General features: G+C 49.4%; 1 protein-coding gene across 24 annotated transcripts in view; it reads left to right on the top strand.

Moving 5' to 3' along the window:
• The window catches only part of Ahnak (AHNAK nucleoprotein), a 33,626-nt gene extending 15,676 nt beyond the window's left edge, over nt 1–17,950 (top strand). Inside the window, exons 5-8 of one of the 24 annotated variants that reach the window (XM_042675764.1) lie at nt 489–6,198; nt 7,969–8,177; nt 8,562–8,723; nt 9,108–17,950. In XM_042675764.1, the coding sequence (XP_042531698.1) occupies nt 489–6,198; nt 7,969–8,177; nt 8,562–8,723; nt 9,108–17,171 (14,145 nt within the window). In that variant the 3' untranslated portion in view covers nt 17,172–17,950. Of the gene's footprint in view, nt 1–488; nt 6,199–6,399 lie in introns of all 24 variants that reach the window. The other 23 variants (XM_042675767.1, XM_042675770.1, XM_042675765.1 and 20 more) reach the window with 23 other exon arrangements.
• The last annotated feature ends 8,463 nt before the right edge of the window (nt 17,951–26,413 follow it).

The following is a 26,413-nucleotide window of genomic DNA, read 5'->3' as shown; positions in this document are numbered from 1 at the left end:
TCTCTCTGTTCCTGGTCACTTGTTCATTGATCACGTGGCGGGTCTCCAGTGTGAAAGTATAATGCAAACACAGCCACGCTCTTAGGCTCAACAGATGCTTTCCAAAGTGCAAAGGGCTCCTGAGAGGCCTTCTTGGTGAAATGAAGATGTTGGCAAGCAGAGAGTTGCACACTGAGGTGTGTGGTTAGAGTGAGTTCCTGGAACGGGTGAACTGGAACCTCTCTGGATTTGAATACATCCCCAGCTCTTCCCCTGACTTCCATTTACGCCAATGTTCCCCAATTATTTCTGCATTTTCTTATGATATGGCTGCCAGCACCCCTCCCCCCATGACTCCTCCTGCTTTACCCCAGGAGGCTTCCTGGCCCTCCCTTACCATCCTAGATTCTTTGGGAAGCAGGCACGTATGTATATATTATCAGCTGGGCTGTGGCTGGGCAGGTCGGGCAGGCTGGGCTGCAACCTCTGCCGGGCATGTCTTTCTGCAGAGCGGGGATGATGAGGAATACCAGCGCATCTACGCCACAAAGATCAAGCCTCGGCTGAGGTCAGAGGATGGAGTGGAAGGGGACCTGGGGGAGACGCAGAGCCGTACCATTACAGTGACCCGAAGGGTCACGGCCTACACGGTTGATGTGACCGGCCCGGAAGGAGCCAAAGAAATTGACATCAGCAGTCCTGAATTCATGATCAAGATTCCAAAGCATGAAGTCACAGAAATCTCTACCTTGGATGTAGAGGCCCAGCCTGGAAAGACAGTGATTAGACTGCCCTCGGGCACGGGGGCAGCCTCTCCAACCACAGGCGCTGTCTTTGACCTCAGGCCAGGAGCCATTTCCGCCTCGGGACCAGAGCTTCAAGGTCCTGGCCACTCAAAACTCCAGGTCACCGTGCCTGGAATAAAGGTGGGAAGTCCGGGCGTCGATGTCAGTGCGAAGGGTGACAAAGGAGGGGTTCAAGTGCCAGGAGTGGACCTTTCGTCCTCCCTTGGGGGTGGGGCGGGAGCAGCGCAGGGCCCCGCCCTCCAGAGTGGTGACAGTGGGAAAATTAACATTCCTACCATGAAGATGCCAAAATTTGGTGTCTCCACTGGAATGGAGGGCCAGGCACCAGAAGTAGGGCTGAATGTTTCTGCACCTGAATTCTCCCTGGGGCCCCAGGGCAGCAAGCCAGGCCTGGCTGTCAGTGGGGATATCAAGGAGCCTCATCTGGAAGTGAAGGCACCCTCTGTCAATATCAAGGGGCTTGAGGGGAAGCTGAAAGGCCCCCAACTCACTGGACCGTCCCTTGAGGGTGACTTAGGCCTGAAGGGTACTAAGGCACAGGGCAGCATAGGAATAGATGCTTCCGCTCCCCAAATTGAGGGTGGGCTTACTGGCCCCAGGGTGGACATTCAAGCCCCGGATGTTCAAGTCCACGGGCCCGAGGGCAAACTGAACATGCCCAAGATGAAAGTCCCTACATTCTCTGTAGCAGGTTCCAAGGGAGCAGGAGCAGGGGTTGAGGTGACATTGCCCACAGGAGAAGTGGCTCTTCCTGGGGTGTCTGGGGATGTCAGCTTGCCTGAGATCGCTGCTGGTGGGCTGGAAGGGAAGATAAAGGGAGCTAAAGTCAAGACTCCTGAAATGATCATTCAGAAACCCCAAATCTCCATGCAGGATGTGGATCTGAGCCTTAGGTCCCCTAAACTGAAAGGCGATGTGAAGATCCCGGTTCCTGAGGTGAAAGGTGACGTTAAAGGCCCTCAAGTGGCAGTTAAAGGCGCCAAAGTAGACATAGAGACACCAAGCCTAGAGGGGACCGTAACAGGCCCCAAGCTTGGCAGTCTTTCTGGGAAGCCAGGCACATGTCAGATCTCTATGGCAGATGTAGACTTGAATGTGGCTGCCCCGAAAGTGAAAGGGGGTGTGGATGTCACACTTCCAAAAGTCGAAGGGAAAGTCAAAGTTCCTGAAGTGGGCATCAAAGGCCCCCAAGTGGATGTCAGTGCTCCAGATGTAGACGTTCATGGTCCTGAATGGAACCTGAAAATGCCCAAGATGAAGGTGCCCAAGTTCAGTACTCCAGGGGTCAAAGGGGAAGGCACAGATCTAGATGTGACTTTACCCAAAGGAGATGTCAGTGTTTCAGGGCCAAAGGTCAGTGTAGAAACCCCAGGTGTCAATGTGGAAGGTCTAGGGGGCAAACTTAAAGGCCCTGATATTAAGCTGCCTGAAGTAAGTGCCAAGACACCAAAGATCTCCATGCCTGATGTAGACCTGCGTGTGAAAGGTACGAAGGTAAAGGGGGAGTATGATGTAACAGTACCGAAGCTGGAGGGAGACCTGAAAGGACCCAAAGTGGACATTGCAGCCCCAGATGTGGATGTTCAAGGTCCAGACTGGCATCTGAAGATGCCCAAGATGAAAATGCCCAAGTTCAGTGTGCCTGGGCTCAAAGCAGAGGGCCCGGAAGTAGATGTGAACCTGCCCAAGGCAGATGTGGACATTTCTGGGCCCAAGGTAGAGGTGAGTGCTCCAGAGGTGAGCCTAGAAGGACCAGAAGGAAAACTGAAAAGCCCTAAGTTTAAAATGCCTGAAATGAACATCAAAGCCTCAAAGATCACCGTGCCAGATGTGGACCTACACTTGAAAGGCCCTAGTGCCAAGGGGACGTACGATGTCACAGTTCCAAGGCCTGAAGGTGACATTAAAGTTCCTGATGTGGAACTTAAAAGTGCCAAAATTGACATTGAGGCACCGGATGTGGACATGCATGGCCCAGACTGGCACCCGAAGATGCCCAAGGTGAAAATGCCCAAGTTCAGCATGCCTGGCTTCAAAGGGGAGGGCCCGGAAGTGGATGTGAACCTGCCCAAGGCTGACCTTGAAGTCTCTGGACCCAAAGTGGACATTGAAGGGCCTGCTTTGAATATTGAAGGGCCAGATGGGAAAGTGAAGGGCCCCAAGATCAAGATGCCAGAGATGAACATCAAAGCTCCCAAGATCTCCATGCCTGATGTGGATTTGCATATGAAAAGCCCCAAGGTAAAGGGAGACTACGACATCACCGTGCCAAAGCTGGAAGGAGACCTGAAAGGCCCCAAAGTAGATGTCAGTGCTCCAGATGTTGACGTCCAAGGTCCGGATTGGAGCTTGAAAATGCCAAAGATTAAGATGCCAAAGTTCAGCATGCCTAGTCTCAAAGGAGAGGGCCCAGAAATAGATGTGAATCTGCCCAAAGCTGATATGGACATTTCTGCACCAAAGCTAGATATTAGTGCCCCAGATCTCAGCCTGGAAGGACCGGAAGGGAAGCTGAAGGGCCCTAAGTTTAAGATGCCTGAGATGCATTTCAAGGCTCCAAAGATGCCAGATGTCAATCTGGATCTCAAAGGACCAAAAGTGAAAGGAAATCTAGATATGTCTGCACCAAAAATAGAGGGAGAAATAAAAGTTCCAGATGTAGACATCAAAGGTCCCAAGGTAGACATCAAAGCACCAGAGGTGGAAGGCTCAGAGTGGAGCCTGAAAATGCCCAAGATGAAAATGCCCAAGTTCAGTGTGCCCAGCCTAAAAGGTGAAGGTCCAGATGTAGATGTGACCCTTCCCAAGGCTGACATTAATGTCTCAGGACCCAAAGTGGACATTGAAGCCCCAGATGTAAGCCTGGAGGGCCCTGAAGGGAAGCTGAAGGGTCCTAAGTTCAAGATGCCAGACATGCATTTCAAGGCCCCCAAGGTCACCATGCCTGACATGGACTTACATCTGAAAGGTCCTAAAGTCAAGGGGGACATGGATGTGACTGTGCCCAAAGTAGAAGGTGAAATGAAAGTGCCAGATGTGGACATCAAAGGCCCCAAAATGGACATCAGTGCCCCAGATGTGGACGTTCAAGGTCCAGACTGGCACCTGAAGATGCCCAAGATGAAAATGCCCAAGTTCAGCATGCCCGGCTTCAAAGCAGAGGGCCCTGAAGTGGATGTGAACCTGCCCAAGGCTGACCTTGATGTGTCTGGACCCAAGGTGGACATTGATGTCCCAGATGTCAATATTGAAGCTCCAGATGTGAAAGTAAAGGGTCCCAAGTTCAAGATGCCTGAGATGAACATCAAGGCCCCCAAGATCTCCATGCCTGATGTAGACTTGAACCTGAAGGGGCCAAAGGTGAAAGGTGATGTGGATGTTTCCCTGCCTAAGGTAGAAGGTGAGATTAAAGTTCCTGAAGTTGACATCAAAGGCCCCAAAGTGGGCATGGAAGCCCCTGATGTGGATGTTCAAGGCCCAGACTGGCATCTGAAGATGCCCAAGATCAAAATGCCCAAGTTCAGCATGCCTGGCTTCAAAGGAGAGGGTCCAGAAGTGGATGTGAACCTGCCCAAGGCTGACCTTGATGTCTCAGGACCCAAGGTGGACATTGATGTTCCCGATGTGAATATTGAAGGGCCAGATGCAAAAGTAAAAGGTCCCAAATTTAAGATGCCAGAAATGCATATAAAGCCTCAGAAGATATCCATGCCAGATGTTGGCTTACATTTGAAAGGCCCTAAAGTGAAAGGAGATTATGAAGCAACAATTCCAAAAGTTGAAGGAGAGATAAAAGCACCTGCTGTAGACATCAAAGGCCCCAAAGTGGACATTAATGCACCAGATGTGGAAGTCCAAGGTCCAGACTGGCACCTGAAGATGCCCAAGGTGAAGATGCCCAAGTTCAGCATGCCTGGCTTCAAAGGGGAGGGTCCAGAAGTGGATGTGAACCTGCCCAAGGCTGACCTTGATGTGTCAGGACCCAAGGTGGACATTGAAGGGCCTGATGTTGACATTCATGGTCCAGAAGGGAAACTGAAAGGCCCCAAGTTTAAGATGCCAAGCATGAACATACAGACCCACAAAATCTCCATGCCTGATGTTGGGCTGAATCTGAAAGGTCCTAAACTGAAAGGTGATGTTGATGTGTCCCTTCCCAAAGTGGAGGGGAACTTGAAAGGTCCCGAAATTGATGTGAAAGCTCCTAAAATGGATGTGGATGTTGGGGATATTGACATTGAATGTCCAGAAGGAAAGTTGAAAGGTCCCAAGTTCAAGATGCCAGACATGCACTTCAAGGCCCCCAAGATCTCCATGCCTGATGTGGACTTACACTTAAAAGGCCCCAAAGTCAAGGGGGACATGGACGTGACTGTGCCCAAAGTAGAAGGTGAAATGAAAGTGCCAGATGTGGATATCAAGGGGCCTAAAATGGACATCAGTGCCCCAGATGTGGACGTTCAAGGTCCAGACTGGCACCTGAAGATGCCCAAGATGAAAATGCCCAAGTTCAGCATGCCTGGCTTCAAAGCAGAGGGCCCTGAAGTGGATGTGAACCTGCCCAAGGCTGACCTTGATGTGTCTGGACCCAAGGTGGACATTGATGCTCCTGATTTGGAAATTGAGGGACCAGAAGGAAAACTGAAAGGTCCCAAGTTCAAGATGCCCAAGTTGAACATCAAAGCTCCTAAAATATCTATGCCCGATGTGGACTTGAATTTGAAGGGACCTAAACTGAAAGGAGAGATAGATGCTTCTGTGCCAGAAATGGAAGGTGAGCTCAGAGGCCCACATCTTGATATTAAAGGGCCTGGTGTGGACGTGGACATGCCTGATGTTGATCTAGAATGTCCTGATGCAAAGTTGAAGGGCCCCAAGTTTAAGATGCCTGACATGCACTTCAAGACCCCCAAGCTCTCCATGCCTGATGTGGACTTACATCTGAAAGGCCCCAAAGTCAAAGGTGATGTGGATGTGTCTGTACCAAAATTAGAAGGAGATTTGAAAGGTCCTAGCGTGGATGTGGAAGTACCGGATGTTGATCTAGAATGTCCTGATGCAAAGTTGAAGGGCCCTAAGTTTAAGATGCCTGACATGCACTTCAAGGCCCCCAAGATCTCCATGCCTGACGTGGACTTACACCTGAAAGGCCCCAAAGTCAAGGGGGACATGGATGTGACTGTGCCCAAAGTAGAAGGTGAAATGAAAGTGCCAGATGTGGACATCAAAGGGCCTAAAATGGACATCAGTGCCCCAGATGTGGACGTTCAAGGTCCAGACTGGCACCTGAAGATGCCCAAGATGAAAATGCCCAAGTTCAGCATGCCTGGCTTCAAAGCAGAGGGCCCTGAAGTGGATGTGAACCTGCCCAAGGCTGACCTTGATGTCTCAGGACCCAAGGTGGACATTGAAGGTCCGGATGTGAGTCTTGAGGTTCCAGAAGGGAAGTTGAAGGGTCCCAAGTTTAAGATGCCTGAGATGCATTTCAAGACCCCCAAGCTCTCCATGCCTGATGTGGACTTGCACTTGAAAGGCCCCAAAGTCAAAGGTGATGTGGATGTGTCTGTGCCAAAATTAGAAGGAGATTTGAAAGGTCCTAGCGTGGATGTGGAAGTACCGGATGTTGATCTAGAATGTCCTGATGCAAAGTTGAAGGGCCCCAAGTTTAAGATGCCTGACATGCATTTCAAGGCCCCCAAGATCTCCATGCCTGATGTGGACTTACACTTAAAAGGCCCCAAAGTCAAGGGGGACATGGATGTGACTGTGCCCAAAGTAGAAGGTGAAATGAAAGTGCCAGATGTGGACATCAAGGGGCCGAAAGTGGACATCAGTGCCCCAGATGTGGACGTTCAAGGTCCAGACTGGCATCTAAAGATGCCCAAGATGAAAATGCCCAAGTTCAGCATGCCTGGCTTCAAAGCAGAGGGCCCTGAAGTGGATGTGAACCTGCCCAAGGCTGACCTTGATGTCTCAGCACCCAAGGTGGACATTGAATGTCCGGATGTGAACATTGAAGGGCCAGAGGGGAAGCTGAGGGGCCCCAAGTTTAAGATGCCTGAGATGCATTTCAAGACCCCCAAGATCTCCATGCCTGATGTTGATTTCAACTTAAAGGGTCCTAAAATCAAAGGGGACATTGATGCTTCTGCCCCAAAACTTGAGGGAGATTTCAGAGGTCCTGAACTAGATGTCAAGGGCCCCAAATTGGATGTTGACATGCCAGAAGTAGCCATGGAAGGTCCAGATGGCAAATGGAAAAGTCCTAAGTTCAAGATGCCAGATATGCACTTTAAAACTCCCAAAATATCCATGCCAGACATTGATCTACATCTGAAAGGTCCAAAGACAAAAGGAGAGGTAGGCATAGATGTTCCTAAATTAGAAGGAGACCTCAAAGCGCCACATGTGGACGTCAGTGGCCCAGACATTGACATCGAAGGACCAGAGGGCAAACTGAAAGGCCCTAAGTTCAAGATGCCTGACATACATTTCAAAGCTCCTAGTATTTCTATGCCTGATGTTGATCTGAATCTAAAAGGGCCTAAAATCAAGGGGGATGTTGATGTGACCGTGCCAGAGGTAGAAGGTAAAATTAAAGTACCAGATGTGGACATCAAGGGCCCCAAAGTAGATATAAATGCTCCTGAGGTTCAAGGCCCAGACTGGCACCTGAAGATGCCCAAGATGAAAATGCCCAAGTTCAGCATGCCTGGCTTCAGAGCAGAGGGTCCAGAAGTGGATGTGAACCTGCCCAAGGCTGACCTTGATGTGTCAGGACCCAAGGTGGACATTGATGTTCCAGATGTGAATATTGAAGGGCCAGATGCGAAAATGAAGGGTCCCAAGTTCAAGATGCCTGAGATGAACATCAAGGCTCCGAAGCTCTCCATGCCTGACTTTGATTTGCACCTGAAAGGTCCCAAAGTAAAGGGTGATGTGGATGTTTCCATGCCCAAACTAGAAGGTGATCTCAAAGGTCCTGAAGTTGATATCAAAGGTCCTAAAGTGGACATTGATGCTCCAGATGTGGACGTGCAAGGTCCAGACTGGCACCTGAAGATGCCCAAGATGAAAATGCCCAAGTTCAGCATGCCTGGTTTCAAAGCAGAGGGCCCAGAAGTAGATGTGAACCTGCCCAAGGCTGATCTTGATGTCTCAGGACCCAAGGTGGACATTGAAGGACCTGAGGTTAACATCGAAGGACCAGAAGGAAAACTGAAAGGACCTAAGTTCAAGATGCCTGAGATGAACATTAAAGCCCCCAAGATCTCCATGCCCAACATTGACTTAAATCTGAAGGGTCCCAAAGTGAAGGGTGATGTGGATGTTTCCATGCCCAAAGTAGAAGGTGAGATTAAAGTTCCTGAAGTTGACATCAAAGGCCCCAAAGTGGATGTGGATGCCCCTGATGTGGATGTTCAAGGCCCAGACTGGCACCTGAAGATGCCCAAGATCAAAATGCCCAAGTTCAGCATGCCTGGCTTCAAAGGAGAGGGTCCAGAAGTGGATGTGAACCTGCCCAAAGCTGACCTTGATGTGTCTGGGCCCAAGGTGGACATCGAGGGCCCTGAAGTTAACATTGAAGGGCCAGAAGGAAAACTCAAAGGTCCCAAGTTCAAGATGCCTGAGATGAACATCAAAGCCCCGAAGCTCTCCATGCCTGACTTTGATTTGCACCTGAAAGGTCCCAAAGTGAAGGGTGATGTGGACATGTCTCTGCCCAAAGTGGAAGGTGACCTGAAGGGCCCTGAAGTGGACCTAACGGGACCCAAGGTGGACATTGATGTCCCTGACGTGGATGTTCATGGTCCAGACTGGCACCTGAAGATGCCCAAAGTGAAAATGCCCAAGTTCAGCATGCCTGGCTTCAAAGCAGAGGGCCCGGAAGTAGATGTGAACCTGCCCAAGGCTGACCTTGATGTCTCAGGACCCAAGGTGGACATTGAAGGGCCTGATGTTGACATTCATGGTCCAGAAGGGAAACTGAAAGGCCCCAAGTTTAAAATGCCTGAGATGAACATCAAGGCTCCCAAAATCTCCATGCCTGACATTGACCTTAATTTGAAGGGGCCAAAGGTGAAGGGTGATTATGATGTTTCACTGCCTAAGGTAGAAGGTGAGATTAAAGTTCCTGAAGTTGACATCAAAGGCCCCAAAGTGGACGTGGAGGCCCCTGATGTGGATGTTCAAGGCCCAGACTGGCACCTGAAGATGCCCAAGATCAAAATGCCCAAGTTCAGCATGCCTGGCTTCAAAGGAGAGGGTCCAGAAGTGGATGTGAACCTGCCCAAGGCTGATCTTGATGTCTCAGGACCCAAGGTGGACATTGATGTTCCGGATGTGAATGTTGAAGGGCCAGATGTGAAAGTGAAGGGTCCCAAGTTCAAGATGCCTGAGATGAACATCAAGGCTCCTAAGATCTCCATGCCAGATTTGGATCTTAATCTGAAGGGTCCTAAAGTGAAAGGAGATGTGGATGTTTCTCTTCCAAGTATAGAGGGTGATTTGAAGGGACCTAATCTTGACATAAAAGGCCCAAAGTTAGATTTAGAAGCGCCAGATATTGACCTTCAGGGCCCTGAGGGAAAATTAAAGGGCCCCAAACTGAAGATGCCTGATATGCATGTGAATATGCCCAAGATCTCCATGCCAGAAATTGACTTGAATTTGAAAGGCTCAAAGCTGAAGGGAGATGTGGATATCTCTGGACCCAAATTGGAGGGTGACATAAAAACTCCCAAATTGGATGTAAAGGGCCCTGAAGTGGACATTTCTGCTCCCAAGATTAATATTGAAGGCAAGTCAAAGAAATCTCGCTTCAAGCTTCCCAAATTCAACTTCTCAGGCTCCAAAGTTCAGACACCCGACGTGGATGTCAAAGTTAAAAAGCCAGATATTGATGTAACGGGTCCAAAAGTTGATATTAATGCTCCTGAAGTTGAGCTCCAAGGAAAAGCAAAAGGAGGATCCAAGTTTAAAATGCCTTTCCTGACTATTTCCTCCCCCAAAGTTTCAATGCCTGATGTGGAACTCAATTTGAAAGGGCCCAAAGTCAAAGGAGACATAGATGTTACAGTTCCTAGTGTAGAAGGTGACTTTAAAGGCCCCAAAGTGGACATCGGGGCTCCAGAAGTGCATGTTAATGCCCCAGATGTGGATGTTCATGGTCCAGATTGCAACGTGAAAATGCCCAAGATGAAAATGCCTAAGTTCAGTGTGCCTGGAGTAAAAGCGGAAGGGCCTGAGGTGGCTGTGGATCTGCCTAAAGGAGACCTCAGCATAGAAGGTCCCAGAATGAATATTGAGGCTCCAGTACTCAATGTGGAAGGTCCAGAGGGAAGCATAAAAGGTCCCAAGTTCAAGATGCCTGAGATGAACATCAAAGCCCCCAAGATCTCCATGCCTGACATTGACTTAAATCTGAAGGGTCCCAAACTGAAAGGTGATGTGGACGTGTCTCTGCCCAAAGTGGAAGGTGACCTCAAGGGCTCTGAAGTGGACATCAAAGGCCCTAAAGTGGACATTGATGCTCCTGATGTGGATGTTCATGGTCCAGACTGGCACCTGAAGATGCCCAAAGTGAAAATGCCCAAGTTCAGCATGCCTGGCTTCAAAGCAGAGGGCCCGGAAGTGGATGTGAACCTGCCCAAGGCTGACCTTGATGTGTCAGGACCCAAGGTGGACATTGATGTTCCAGATGTGAATATTGAAGGGCCAGATGCGAAAGTGAAGGGCCCCAAGTTCAAGATGCCTGAGATGAACATCAAGGCCCCCAAGATCTCCATGCCTGACTTTGATCTAAACTTGAAGGGCCCCAAAGTAAAGGGTGATGTGGATGTTTCTTTGCCAAAAGTAGAAGGTGATTTCAAGGCCCCTGAAGTGGACATCAAGGGCCCCAAAGTGGACATTGACACTCCAGATATTAACATTGAAGGTCCAGAAGGTAAATTGAAGGGACCCAAATTTAAGATGCCAGAGATGCACCTCAAGGCTCCCAAAATTTCAATGCCTGACATTGATTTAAACCTAAAGGGGCCAAAGATAGGTGGTGATGTAGATGTTTCCCTTCCCAAGATCGAAGGGGATTTAAAAGGCCCAGATGTTGATATCAAAGGTCCAAAAATGGATATCAATGCTCCAGATGTGGATGTTCAAGGTCCAGACTGGCACCTGAAGATGCCCAAGATGAAAATGCCCAAGTTCAGCATGCCTGGCTTCAAAGCAGAGGGCCCGGAAGTAGATGTGAACCTGCCCAAGGCTGACCTTGATGTCTCAGGACCCAAGGTGGACATTGAAGGACCTGAGGTTAACATCGAAGGACCAGAAGGAAAACTGAAAGGACCTAAATTCAAGATGCCTGAGATGAACATCAAAGCCCCCAAGATCTCCATGCCCAACATTGACTTAAATCTGAAGGGTCCCAAAGTGAAGGGTGATGTGGATGTTTCCATGCCCAAAGTAGAAGGTGAGATTAAAGTTCCTGAAGTTGACATCAAAGGCCCCAAAGTGGATGTGGATGCCCCTGATGTGGATGTTCAAGGCCCAGATTGGCACCTGAAGATGCCCAAGATCAAAATGCCCAAGTTCAGCATGCCTGGCTTCAAAGGAGAGGGTCCAGAAGTGGATGTGAACCTGCCCAAAGCTGACCTTGATGTGTCTGGGCCCAAGGTGGACATCGAGGGCCCTGAAGTTAACATTGAAGGGCCAGAAGGAAAACTCAAAGGTCCCAAGTTCAAGATGCCTGAGATGAACATCAAAGCCCCGAAGCTCTCCATGCCTGACTTTGATTTGCACCTGAAAGGTCCCAAAGTGAAGGGTGATGTGGACATGTCTCTGCCCAAAGTGGAAGGTGACCTGAAGGGCCCTGAAGTGGACCTAACGGGACCCAAGGTGGACATTGATGTCCCTGACGTGGATGTTCATGGTCCAGACTGGCACCTGAAGATGCCCAAAGTGAAAATGCCCAAGTTCAGCATGCCTGGCTTCAAAGCAGAGGGCCCGGAAGTGGATGTGAACCTGCCCAAGGCTGACCTTGATGTCTCAGGACCCAAGGTGGACATTGAAGGGCCTGATGTTGACATTCATGGTCCAGAAGGGAAACTGAAAGGCCCCAAGTTTAAAATGCCTGATCTGCATCTCAAGGCCCCCAAGATCTCCATGCCTGAAGTTGATCTTAATTTGAAGGGGCCAAAGGTGAAGGGTGATTATGATGTTTCACTGCCTAAGGTAGAAGGTGAGATTAAAGTTCCTGAAGTTGACATCAAAGGCCCCAAAGTGGACGTGGAGGCCCCTGATGTGGATGTTCAAGGCCCAGACTGGCACCTGAAGATGCCCAAGATCAAAATGCCCAAGTTCAGCATGCCTGGCTTCAAAGGAGAGGGTCCAGAAGTGGATGTGAACCTGCCCAAGGCTGATCTTGATGTCTCAGGACCCAAGGTGGACATTGATGTTCCGGATGTGAATGTTGAAGGGCCAGATGTGAAAGTGAAGGGCCCCAAGTTCAAGATGCCTGAGATGAACATCAAGGCTCCCAAGATCTCCATGCCTGACCTTGATTTGCATCTTAAGGGTCCAAAAGTGAAGGGGGATGTGGACGTGTCTCTGCCCAAAGTAGAAGGTGACCTCAAGGGCCCTGAAGTTGATATCAAAGGCCCTAAAGTAGACATTGATGCTCCTGATGTGGATGTTCATGGCCCAGACTGGCACCTGAAGATGCCCAAAGTGAAAATGCCCAAGTTCAGCATGCCTGGCTTCAAAGCAGAGGGCCCGGAAGTGGATGTGAACCTGCCCAAGGCTGACCTTGATGTGTCAGGACCCAAGGTGGACATTGATGTTCCGGATGTGAATGTTGAAGCTCCAGATGTGAAAGTGAAGGGCCCCAAGTTCAAGATGCCTGAGATGAACATCAAGGCTCCCAAGATCTCCATGCCTGACTTTGACTTGCATCTGAAGGGCCCCAAAGTAAAGGGGGATGTAGATGTTTCTCTGCCCAAGATGGAAGGCGACATAAAGTGCCCTGACATTGATATGAAGGGCCCCAGCATGGACATTGACACCCCTGATGTCAACATTGAAGGTCCAGAGGGAAAATTAAAGGGGCCTAAATTTAAAATGCCAGACATGCATATCAAAGCTCCTAAGATCTCCATGCCTGACTTTGACTTACATCTTAAAGGGCCAAAAGTAAAGGGAGACGTGGACCTTTCCTTACCTAAAGTAGAAGGTGAGGTACACGGCCCTGATGTGCACATCGAAGGTCCTGAAGGGAAACTCAAAGGTCCCAAATTTAAAATGCCTGATGTTCATTTCAAAACCCCGCAAATCTCCATGAGTGACATTGATTTGAACTTGAAAGGACCTAAGGTCAAGGGAGACATGGACATTTCTATTCCCAAACTGGAAGGAGATCTGAAAGGCCCCCAAATGGATGTGTCAGGACCCAAGGTGGATCTAGAAATGCCTGATGTGGATATTCATGGGCCAGAAGGCAAACTGAAGGGACCCAAGTTTAAAATGCCTGACCTGCATCTCAAAGCACCCAAGATCTCAATGCCTGAAGTTGACCTAAATCTGAAGGGGCCAAAGGTAAAGGGGGATGTAGATGTGTCTCTGCCCAAAATAGAAGGTGACCTCAAAGGTCCTGAAGTTGACATCAAAGGCCCTAAAGTGGACATCAGTGCCCCTGATATGGACGTTCATGGTCCAGACTGGCACCTGAAGATGCCTAAAGTGAAAATGCCCAAGTTCAGCATGCCTGGCTTCAAAGGAGAAGGGCCTGAAGTGGATGTGAACCTGCCCAAGGCTGACCTTGATGTCTCAGGACCCAAGGTGGACATTGATGTTCCGGATGTGAATGTTGAAGGGCCAGATGTGAAAGTGAAAGGCCCCAAGTTCAAGATGCCTGAGGTGAACATCAAGGCCCCCAAGATCTCCATGCCTGACCTTGATTTAAACCTGAAAGGTCCCAAAGTGAAGGGAGATGTGGACGTGTCTCTGCCCAAAGTGGAAGGTGACCTCAAGGGCCCTGAAGTGGACATCAAAGGCCCTAAAGTGGACATTGATGCTCCTGATGTGGATGTGCATGGTCCAGACTGGCACCTGAAGATGCCCAAAGTGAAAATGCCCAAGTTCAGCATGCCTGGCTTCAAAGCAGAGGGCCCGGAAGTGGATGTGAACCTGCCCAAGGCTGACCTTGATGTGTCAGGACCCAAGGTGGACATTGATGTTCCAGATGTGAATATTGAAGGGCCAGATGCGAAAGTGAAGGGCCCCAAGTTCAAGATGCCTGAGATAAACATCAAGGCCCCCAAGATCTCCATGCCTGATGTTGACCTGGACTTAAAGGGCCCCAAAGTAAAAGGAGATTTCGATGTGACCGTTCCTAAGATGGAAGGTTCCTTCAAAGGGCCCGATGTAGATCTTAAAGGTCCAAGTCTGGATTTCAAAGGCCCTGATGCCAAACTCAGTGGCCCTCATTTGAAGATGCCATCCCTGGATATATCTGCCCCTAAAGTAACTGTCCCTGAGGTTGATTTGCATCTGAAGACACCCCACATTGGATTTTCTGGTCCCAAGTTAGAAGGCGGTGACCTTGACCTGAAGGGACCGAAAGTTGATTTAGAAACTCCAGGCTTAGACGTACACATGGAAGGCCCAGAAATGAATATCGAGGGGCCAGATGTGAAAATCCCTAAATTCAAGAAACCAAAGTTTGGCTTTGGTGCAAAAAGCCCGAAGGCTGACATCAAATCACCAGCACTGGAGGTGACTTGTCCTGAAGCAGAGCTCAACGTGGAGACGCCTGACATAAGCATCGCCGGGAAGGGTAAGAAAAGTAAGTTCAAGATGCCTAAAATTCACATGAGCGGACCCAAAGTGAAAGCCAAAAAGCAAGGATTTGATTTGAATGTTCCCGGGGGCGAGATTGACGCCAGTCTCAAGGCTCCTGAGATGGAGGCCAGCGTCACAGGACCTGATGCTGCGTTCAAGGCCGACATGAAGTCTCCCAAAACCAAGAAAACCATGTTTGGAAAAATGTACTTCCCGGATGTGGAGTTTGACATTAAGTCACCTAAATTAAAAGCTGAGGCCCCCCTCCCGAGCCCCAAGATGGAGGGTGAAATCCAGGTCCCTGATGTAGACATTTCTTCCCCGGGGATTCATGTAGAAGGTCCTGACATCAAAGTGAAGTCTCCAAAGTTCAAGATGCCAGGTGTGGACATCTCTGGGCCAAAACTAGAGGGAGACTTGAAAGGCCCCGCCGTCCAGGCGAATTTCGGCACACCTGACATCAACATGGAAGGTGTCGATGCCAAGGTCAAAGGAACATCTTTTGGCATTTCTGCTCCTCAAGTCTCTTTACCTGATGTGAACCTGAACTTGAAAGGACCAAAGTTAAAGGGTGATGTCCCCAGCGTGGGCCTCGAGGGACCAGACCTAGATCTGCAAGGTCCCGATGCCAAAATCAAGTTCCCCAAGTTCTCAATGCCCAAGATCAGTGTCCCTGGTGTGAAACTAGAAGGTGGAAGAACTGAGGTCCATACCCACGGTCCCTCTCTTGAGGGAAGCTTGAGCACTCCAGATGTGAAGCTTGGAGGGCCTGATGTCTCTCTAAAGGGGCCAGGAGTTGACCTGCCTTCAGTGAACCTTTCTATGCCCAAAGTCTCTGGGCCTGACCTTGACCTGAACTTGAAAGGACCAAGTCTGAAAGGAGACCTGGCTGCATCCATTCCCAGCGTGAAGATGCACGGCCCCGGGCTTGACATCAGCGGTATCGGTGGAAAGGTACACATGGGAGGAGATGGTGTTGGCGCACCAGACTTGACGCTGAAGGGACCAAGCCTCCAGGGAGATCTGGCTGTGTCTGGTGACATCAAGTGCCCTAAAGTATCCGTAGGAGCTCCCAATCTAAGCTTGGAGGCTTCTGAAGGTGGGCTTAAATTTCCCCAAATGAGACTGCCCCACTTGGACATCACTACTCCAGGATCCGATGTGGACGTTCATCTCAAGGGGCCACAAGTTTCTGGAGACCTCTCCGGGCCAGGCATGGGTGTGAACCTGAAAGGGCCCCAGATCTCGGCACCGGGTATGGACTTGAACTTGGAAGGACCAAAAGTAAAAGGAAATCTTGGTGTCTCTGGTGATGTGGAAGGCCTCACTGTCAGAGGGGCTCTTCCAGGTGTCAGCGTTCAAGGCCTCGAAGGAAAACTCCAGATGCCGGGAATAAAGTCCTCTGGCTGTGATGTGAGCCTGCCAGCTGTGAATGTGCAGCTCCCAACCGGGCAGATCTCCGGTCCTGAAATCAAAGGCGATCTGAAGGGTTCAGGACCTGACATCCACTTAAAGGGGCCTTGCGTTGCTATGACATCTCCAGAGTCGGATTTTGGTGTCAGCTTGAAGGGCCCGAAAGTCAAAGGTGGCGTAGATGTCTCAGGGGCCGTCAGCGCTCCAGATACCAGCCTGGGTAAAGGACATATAGGTATCAAGGGCTCTGAGGGTGAGTGGAAGGGACCCCAAGTCTCTTCTGCTCTCAACTTGGACGCGTCCAAGTTTGCCGGGGGCCTTCATTTCTCAGGACCAAAGGTAGAAGGAGGTGTGGAAGGAGGCGAGATGGGACTCCAGGGTCCTGGGCTGAGTGTTTCTGGGCCTCAAGGTCACTTGGAAAGTGGATCTGGAAAAGTTACATTCCCCAAGATGAAGATCCCCAAATTTACCTTCTCTGGCCGGGAGCTGGTTGGCAGAGAAGTCGGGGTAGATGTCCACTTCCCTAAAGTGGAAGCCAACGTGCAGGCTGGCGCTGGCGAAGGTGACTGGGAAGAGTCTGAAGTGAAACTGAAGAAATCGAAGATCAAAATGCCCAAGTTCAATTTTTCCAAGCCTAAAGGGAAAGGGGGTGTCACTGGCTCCCCAGAAGCATCCATTTCCGGGTCTAAAGGTGACCTGAAAAGCTCCAAAGCCAGCCTCGGTTCTCTGGAAGGAGAGGCACAAGCAGACACATCTTCACCCAAAGGCAAATTCTCCCTGTTTAAAAGTAAGAAACCCAGGCACCGCTCCAATTCATTCAGCGACGAGAGGGAGTTCTCGGCGCCCTCCACCCCTACCGGAACTTTGGAATTTGAAGGTGGAGAAATGTCCCTGGAAGCTGGGAAAGTCAAAGGCAAGCATGGCAAGCTGAAATTTGGTACCTTTGGTGGATTGGGGTCAAAGAGCAAAGGTCACTATGAGGTGACGGGGAGTGATGAGGAGACAGGCAAGTTGCAGGGGAGTGGCGTGTCCTTGGCCTCTAAGTCCCGACTGTCCTCTACTTCTAGCAATGACAGTGGGACGAAGGTTGGCATCCAGCTGCCAGAGATAGAACTGGCAGTTTCTACCAAGAAAGAGTAGTGGGTCTTTGTATGTGTGTACATATATATATGTATATATAAAAAAAAGAATATGGCAGCCTTGGGTGTGTTTGTATATAAACTCCAAAGAGAAGCACCTCTCCAGCCTCAGCAATAATGCAAAGATCCGGGCTTCTGCCCCTGTGGCAAGTGCTACATACAAATAAACAAAAAACCCCAAACCAAAACAAACAACAAAAACCAACTGCCTCTAGGCTCCTGGAATCCTGCAAGTAGCTGGAGTTTCAGTTGGACCCAGCCGCAATGCAGAGTCAGTAGTATTTGCCTTAAAGATTTCAGGGTTCTTTTGACTTTTTGGTTTTGGTTTTTGGTTTTTGCTTGGACTGCTGAGAGAGCTCTTGTTTACTAAGCAAGCTTTTATTTTTGTGTGTGTTTATTATCATTTTTACTGAACATTGTTAGTGTTGGGGGGTAACTGAAACCCACTTTTTCATTGTAATGACTTTTTTGGGGGGGCTTTTCTTAATAAGAGGGTGGGATAAAAGGCAGTGGATGGGGTCAGATCTTAATTGCTCCTGAGATTTGATCTATTCAAATAGTAACATCTAGAGATGGTCCAAAGAAGTGGCAGCCAGAGTGTGGGTATTTCTCTCAAACTCTTTAGCATAGATTCCCTCCTCCCCCCTCCAGGGGTGGTGGTCTCAGCCAGTTTGGTGCTCAGGATGACAGGAAATTAGCACGTTTGCAGATTATCCCACGGGGCTTCCATGCTGTGTTTTGTAAGAGAAATGTTTGAATTATGACTTGCCATGTTCTTGACAATAGTCTTGATTTTCTTTTAACAAATGCTATCATGAGCGAGAAAATTTCTGGCACTTTAATGGCAAATTAATTGAGAATGTAAGGAAAATCCATGCTGTATGAGGCAAATAAAACTTGTTTATTAACCCTGATAACTTGTGTCATTGTATTGTGTAATGACAGGGTGGAGCCAGGGGAAGTTGTCTGCCCAGCCCTGACCGTTGAGACTAGATGTCATTGCTAGTTTTGCTAGTGACGTGTGTGTGTGTGTGTGTGTGTGTGTGTGTGTGCGCGCGCGCGCGCGCGCGTGCGCACACGCGCGTGCCAGTCCTGGAGCTTGAACTCAGGGCCTGGGCGCCTCTCCCTGAGCCTCAAAGCTGGTATTCTACCACTTGAGCCACAGCTCTATCTCTGGCTTTTAGTTAATTGGAGATAAGAGTCTCAGAGTTTCTTGCTGGGCTGGCTTTGAATCATGATCCTCAGGTCTCAGCCTCCTGAGTAACTAGGGTTACAAGTGTGAGCCACCAGCACCTGGCTACTGTTAGTGACTTTAAGTGTGACTTCCACATAGGAGAAGCATTCTTAAAATTTTTTTTATTGTTCTATATAATACAGGTGATGTACAAAAGGGTTAGTGTTACATAAGTCAGGTAATGAGTACATTTCTTTTTGGACAATGTCATGCCTTCTCTCCCTCTCTCCCAGTTTTTTCCTCCCATCCCCACCTGCAAGTTCTATGGCTCATTTTCAATATAGTGTCCAGTGAGTACCCCCATTGCATTTGTTCACCCTCTGTCCCTCCATGTCTGTGCCCAAGAGGAGGCATTCTTAGTTTCTTCATTCACACAGTGATCCTGGCTGGGCTGCTGCAGAATTAAGAGGGGTAGAGGCTTAGCTGGAGCCAGGCCTTGGGCTCCAATCTCCAGCACTTGGATGAGAGAAAGGAGCTGCACCTGGCAAGATGGTGGCCTAATCCCCCAGGACCCTTCCACCAACGTGTCAGCCTTGGATATGGACTCAAGATTCAGAAACTGTTCTAAATGGGTAGGAGGTTGCAGAGGTGAATGGGAAAGAAGTACTATTAGAGTAGCAGGAAGGGCTCCTGCTGTGAGGCACAGGATGGCTGCCTTCTGCTCTGGCACTGGCCACTGGCTACGTGTTCCCCCAGTAGCCTCAAGTTACTTGTACACTCCAGGCCTCAGTTTCCTCTTTGAAATAATGGCGCTGATCTTGCCAGGTGCTGGTGGTTCCTGCTTGTTGTAATCCTAATTACTCAGGAGGCTGAGAGCTGAAGATCAAGGTTTGAAGCCAGCTGGGGCACGAAAGTCACTAAGATTCTTCTCTCCAATTAACCAATTGAAAAAGCTGGGATTGGAGGTGTGGCTCAAGTGGTGGAGCGCTATCCTTGAACACAAAAGCTAAGCGAGAGCATGGGGATTGGGAAAGAAGACAACAACAAGAACTCCAAGTTTGGGCAAGTTTCTCTTGCAAGAAGGCTGGTGGCACGCTTGGCCTTGTTCTCTGGTTGGGGATTTTGAAAATGGGGCTCTTGGCTTTGGGATTGCAGCACACAGCAGCTCTGTCTTTTCTTCATGAGGACAAAGAATTCGTGTATGAATGTTTGCCACAGGGCTGGAATGCAGTGCGCTGTTTACCAGCCTCAGCGTTGCCTTGTGGGGTCAGGCAGCCTTACAGGCTTCTTCCAGCCCTCAGGGATCCTGAAGTCTCAGCCCTGGGCCACAGCCCATGTGTGGGGTTTGCTGAGGAGGACAGCATCATTTTCCCTTAAATACTTCTCTTCTTTTTTCTTTCCCTTTTTCTGGGCTGATAGTGCTGGGGCATAAACTCAGGGCCTGGAGGTGCTGTCCCTTAGCTTTTTTTTTTTTTTTTTTTTTTAACTCAAGGTTGTTGCTCTACCACTTGAGCCACAGCTCCACTTGCAGCTTTTTGGTGGTTCATTGGAGAGAAGAGTCTTATAGACTTTCCTGCCTAGGTTGACTCCTTGCTGTGATCCTCAGATGTCAGCCTCCTGACTAGCAAGGATTACAACATGCAAGTCTGGCTTTTTTGTTGTTGTTGTTGGTTGTGGGGTCTGAACTCTGGGCCTGGGTGCTGTCTCTCAGCTCTTCAGCTCAAGGCTAGTGCTCTACCACTTGAGCCACAGCGCCACTTCTGGCCTTTTCTACTTATGTGGTGCTGAGGAATCGAACCCCCAAGCACTCTACCACTGAGCCACCTTCCCAGCCCCTGGCTTTCTTTTGTCATTTAGTAAGTAGTCAAACTGAGGCTCAGCCAAGTTAAGCCATGGGTGCAAAGCCACCCAGCTAGTAAGCATCGGGACCCCAGCTGGATCACAACCCACCCTGGGATCTGGTGTGACTGAGACATATGCACTTTTTATATAGCATTCGGTTCACTCTGCTACCAGAAAGACTTAATGATAAGCTAGGTTTCAAAGCTTGGAGAGGGGCCAGGAGGGGTAATCCACTGCAGGCTGGAGTTGAGTGGGGGCGGGTCTACTTGGCAGGGTGGGGCCAGAAGGAGGGAGAGGAAGGGCTGGGAACTGAGACAGAAACTGGAGGCCCAGGCTGGGTTCTGCCCTGAAACGAAAAAAAGAAAAAAAAAAGAACCCCGCCATGAGCCTATTTTTTGAGAGGGACAGGGTTTGTTCCAGGTCTCAAGTAGAGTGAAACCTTGCTCAAGGTCGGCCTTGTGGGCTGCTGCCAGCCCTTCCTGCAGCTTTCCTGCCCCTTGCCACCCTTACTGAGTCTGCAACTCTTTCATGGTAATAAACAAGACAGAAAAGCCAATCAAAGTGTGTGCATTCTTATTAGCCCCGCCCACTGGTCCTGGACTGCAGCCCAGCCATCCTAGAAGCCCTTGTCGCCACCCTAGTGAGTGGCCATTCTGGCTGGCTTTAGCACATCCCTTTGGACAGAGTTGTTCCTGACAGCAACAGTTTCCCCTGGCATCTCTGCACCTGCCAGCTCTGCTCAGCAGCCGGGCAGAGGCCAATGTTAAACCTGTTGGAAAACGAGCCAACAACTTTTGGTGTGAGCACAAGGGCCTTGGACTTCCTGGGTGGAATGAAGCCACTCATCCCATCCCCCGGTGCCACACCAAGGGGAAGGAACTCCAACCTCAGGCTCTCTCACTTTTCCTTCCAGAGATGAAGAAAGAGCCTGTGGGGTGCTGGTGGGGTATGGCCTGGGCTGGGCAAAGGGAAGCAAAACCCTTGGTCCTGGAGGAGGAAAGTTAAAGAAGTAAGGAAAAGGGAAGGCCAGGAAAAGGAAAGAGGGAGGCTGCGGGTGTGGCTCACTAGTACAGCCCCTGCCTGGCATATGCAAGACCAAGCTTGATCCCAAGCACTAAAGAAAGAAATGAGGGAGGAAAAGGAGGGAGGGAGGGAAGGAGGAAAACAGGATGGGAGGGAGGAAAGGAGGAAGGAAAGATGGGAGGAAGGAAGGAAGGAAAGGAGGAAGGGAGGGAGGGAGGAAGGAAGGAAGGAAGGAAGGAAGGAAGGAAGGAAGGGAGGGAGGAAGGAAGGAAGGAAGGAAGGGAGGAAGGGAGGAAGGGAGGAAGGAAGGAAGGGAGGAAGGGAGGAAGGGAGGGAGGAAGGGAGGAAGGGAGGAAGGGAGGAAGGGAGGAAGGAAGGAAGGAAGGAAGGGAGGAAGGAAGGGAGGAAGGAAGGGAGGAAGGAAGGGAGGAAGGAAGGAGGGGACTTACAGGAAGCAGGACCGCACCAAAGGATGATCTGGTGGTTTAAGCTTCTCCCCACCCACTGATCCAAATAAATTTAATCTAAATACAGTTGTAGTTTGCGACATGGAGGCAAACCAGAAATCAGCTCACACCTGGAAGCCCTCATTCTGCACTTGGAAGCCATCTAGTCTGGATTTGGCCTGTTCAGCCAAACTGCTAAATCCCCAGGCTCATATGAATTCTGCCACCCCTTACTGGGGGAATTTTTTAATCCACTTTAGAGCTGCTGCAAGCTATGAGCCAGGCAGTGGGTCCAGCAGGACACCGGGCACAGAGGAGATTGGAGCATCAAGAAAGAAGATTCTGGAAAGCCATCAGAACCCCCTCCCCCCCCCGACAGGTTTATACTTCTGCATTGGTGCTTCTCACCCTGGTGGGTTCTAAGCCCCAATTAGAGCACCAATGCAAGCTGTCACTGCATCTAGATGGCTCCAAGGTCAGCTTTATATTGTGGGCTCTCTATATGTTAACGTGTGTGTGTGTGTGTGTGTGTGTGTGTGTGTGTGTATGCATGCACAAGTGCCAGGACTGGGGCTTGAATTCAGGGCCTCATACTCTCCCTTAGCTTTTTCATATCAAGGCTGGTGCTCTACCACTTGAACCACACCTGGGTTTTTGGTTGTTAGAGATAAAGAGTCGTCTCTTGGATTTGTCTGCCTGGGCTGATTTTGAACCAGGCTTCCAAGTAGCTAGGATGACAGCCTGAGCCACCCACTCCATGAGCACTTTTGGACTTGTGCATTTGATAGGAGGACTTTGGGGTCCTGATGGGTGGGTGGGGCTTCCCAGTGGCTACTCCACCCATCAGAAGGCCAGCTCAGGGACTTTGGGACATGAGAGCTCTTGTTCAAAGCTGAACAATTAGAGGTATAGGTGTTCATGGGTCTTTGTGGTCCTGGAGTCTGACACAGCCCAAGATACTGAGCTGCCACCACAGTGGGCTACAGCAGGGGCATACAGCTCCAATCTGTGTGTGTGTGTGTGTGTGTGTGTGTGTGTGTGTGTGTGTGTGTACATGCACGCATGTGTGTGCTCATAATGGACCTTGAACTCAGAGTCTAGGCACTATCCCTTAACTTTGTTGCTGGAGGCTGGGGCCCTACTACTTGAGCCACAGCTCCACTTCCCGCTCTTTTGGTGGTTAGTAGAAGATAAGAGTCTCAAGGACTTTCCTGTGCCAGCTGACTTTGAACCGTGATCCTCAGATTTCAGTCTCCTGAGTAGCTAGGATTACAGGCGTGAGCCACCGTTGCCTAGCTGGGATGATGTATGGTAAGGGGAGGGCTTTGGCAACCTTGGGCCTCCTTAGAGGTGTAGTGTGGACTGGGTTGTGTATTTTCCTTGCGTGTGTGGTCTCTGGGAGGGCCTTAACTGGCAGGCAGCTGGGCTCTGTCCAGTCTCCAGTGGGCAGGCGGAGAGGAAGGCTGGAATGTGAGCCAGCAGGGAGAAGAATGACAGCGCATTTTCTGTTTGTAACGTTGTAAGTTGAATTTCAAGTGGGCCCTTCAGGCAGACAGGGAAGTCAGGTGAGGGAGCGGGTAGGGCAGCCTGTTTGGATTGTCTAAATTCCTAGAAAATAAATTCTAGGAATTCAGCTGTGGGAGAGAAAGGCGTGCTAGGCAGATGAAGCTGGGGACAGATGTGCTGAGATGCTGCAGACCGGGAGTCTTTTTCTTTCTTCTTTCTTTTGTTAGTCGTGGAGCTTGAACTCATCGTGGGTGCTGTCCCTGAGCTCTTTTGCTTAAGGCTTAGTGCTCTACCCCTTGGAACCACAGCTCCAAGTGTTTGGAGGTAACCTCGATCCTCAGATCTCAGCCTCCTGAGTAGCTAGGATTACAGGCACCTAGCTTTTTATCCCTGCCTGCTTCCCGGCCCCGCCCTCCCCTCCCCCCATTACTTGTCTCTTGAATCATATCAAAGAGACATCAGAGCTTTGAACTAAGGGTTTCTTCATATCTGCGTATGGTGTGGAAGCCTTCCCTGACACCTCCCATCTTCCCCATATGCCATGGGATCATGGTCTCTAGTTTCCTGTTCTGTATTGTGTATACTCAGTTATCAGTGACTGCTTAGGGGCCTGTCTTCCCCATCAGGCTGTCAGCTCTGTAGAAGAGGAATGCAGTCTGCTTGGCTTTCATCATATTTCTGGTATGTGGTACGTAGTACATGGCAAAGACTACAAGCCACTGAGTTACTATGTTATTACTCCATGCACTTCTCCTTACCAGCACATACGCCAATTTCCTTTCCCTTCCATTCCTTACTGTGTAGTTCTCTGATCTCTAGGGCATTTGCTGAGACTTAGGCTAAAAACAAACATAAACAGCCAGGTGCCAGAGACTCACACCTGTAATCCTAGCTACTCAAGAGGCTGAGATCTAAGGATTGTAAAGTTCCAAGTCAGCCTGGGTAGGAAAGTCTCTGAGATTCTTTTTTTTTTTTTGGGTCTGGTCCTGGGGCCTGAACTCTGGGCCTGGGTGCTGTCCCTCAGCTCTTCAGCTCAAAGCTAGTGCTCTACCACTTGAGCCACAGTACCACTTCCAGCTTTTTTCTTTTTGCTTATGTGGTGCTGAGGAATCGAACCCAGGTCCTCAAGCATGCAAGGCAAGCGCTCTTCCACTGAGCCACCTTCCCAGCCCGTCTCTGAGATTCTTACTTCTAGTTAACCACCAAAAAGCTGGAAGTGATGCTGTTACTCAAATGATAGAATACCAACCTTGAGCACAAAAGTTAAGGGACAGAGCCCAGGTCCTAAATTCAAGCCCTAGTACCAGCACACACACAGACACACAGACACACACACAATAATAAATAGAAACAAAGGGGCTGGGAAGGTGGCTCAGTGGTAGAGCGCTTGCCTTGCATGCCTGAGGCCCTGGGTTCGATTCCTCAGCACCACATAAGCAAAAAGAAAAAAACCAAAAGTGGCACTGTGGCTCAAGTGGTAGAGCGCTAGCCTTGAGCTGAAGAGTTGAGCAACAGTGCTCAGGCCCAGAGTTCAGGCCCCATGATTGGACCAAAAAAAGTTTTAACAAAAGTTAAAAACTCCAATGACCAAGACACAAAAAACACCAGATCTGAGTCTCCAAGTTATTGCTGAGGTTTCAAAGACTAGCTGCTATCCTTGAACCATTGGTGAGTCTGAATTTAGCTATAACCTAGGATACAAATCTACTTCCTTCCAGCTCCTAGGACTGCCATGCTGGGGTATTAGATCTAAAAGGTAAACGTATGCATAAACACATATAGGATGACAGACAGACACACATATATGACTATATTTGTAATTGTGGGATTATTTGGAGGGATTAGAAGGATGAAAAGAGAATGTTAGAGATGAACAAAACCAGAATACATTTCATCTGTGAATGAAGATGGCAAAATGAAACTCACAGAAAGCTGTGGAATAATAGCGCGTGGTGGACAAAGTGAGTAGATGGAGTGAGTCTGGTTAAAATACTGTATATGTATGTATGAAACACCACACAATGCCCGTTCAATAACTAATATACACTTCAAAAATGAATGATAGGCCAGGTGTTGTTGGCTTATGCCTGTAATCCTACTGAAGAGGCTGAGATCTGAGGACCACGGTTCAAAGCCGGCCTGGACATGAAAGGCCATGAGACTCTTAGCTTCAATTAACCACCAGAAAACTGGAAGTGGAGCTGTGGCTTAAGTGGTAGAGCGCTAGCCTAAAGCAGAAAAGCTCAGGGACAGTGCCCAGGCCCTGCAAGTCCTGTTTAGGGTATGGGTACTAATGGGAGGGAAGAACGAAGAAGGTGAAGAGGGAGAATGGGGTGTAAACATTGTATTGTTCCTGTGTGAAAATGGAACAGAGGAGCTTGTTGAGACTGGTTTGAAGGAGAGGTTTGGAGGAAATGAGTCTGATCAAAGTACATTGCATACATATATGGCATGTCGAATGAAACTGCCTTGTTCAACTAATTGATGCAAATAGGAAATGTGGAAGAAAGAAAAACAAAACAACAAAATGCAAAGTGAGAACATAAATGAATAAATAAATATCAAGGTATATTGCATGGATTTATGGACCTGTCAACATGAACCCTCTTTTTTTTTTTTTTTTTTGTCGGTCATGGGGCTTGAACTCAGCCTGGTCACTCTTCAGGTCAAGGTGAGCACTCTACCACTTGAGCCACTTGTGGCTTTCTGAGTGGTTTATTGGAGATAAAAGTCTCACAGACTTTCCTGCCGGGGCTGGATTTGAACCGTGATCCTCAGATCTCAGCCTCCTAAGTAGCTAGGATTACAGGCGTGAGCCCGGCTAAAATGAACCCTCTTGAACAACTAGTTGAGACTAACGGGAAATGTAGAAGAATCCAGGCACTGGTGGCTCATACCTATAATTCTAGCTACTCGGGAGGTTGACATCTGAGGATCACGGTTCAAAGCCAGCCTGGGCAGAAAAGTCTTATCTCCAATTAGCCATCAGAAAACCCGGAGTGGCGCTGTGCCCAGCACTGCTTCTCACCTTTGAAGGAAGGCGAAGCTGCCCTGGTATTCACTGCAGCGAACTCTCCCCATCCCCTCTGTTCCCACCTTGCTGAGCCTGGTGGGCAGCTCTGGGCTGCCCTGTTACAGTACTGACCACTGCCAAGCAGGCCCTGCCCTATGCGTTTTGCTGGGTGGCTCTGTGACACACTAGCTTGGGAGTATAGGACAAGGATTTGTGGTGCCAAGAAATTACAGCACTGA

The sequence above is a fragment of the Dipodomys spectabilis genome, unplaced genomic scaffold, assembly GCF_019054845.1.
Source record: "Dipodomys spectabilis isolate Male_0828 unplaced genomic scaffold, ASM1905484v1 ptg000030l, whole genome shotgun sequence".
Lineage (NCBI taxonomy): Eukaryota > Metazoa > Chordata > Mammalia > Rodentia > Heteromyidae > Dipodomys > Dipodomys spectabilis.
Note: the sequence above shows the minus strand (reverse complement) of the source record. Positions and strands in the feature narration are given on the sequence as shown.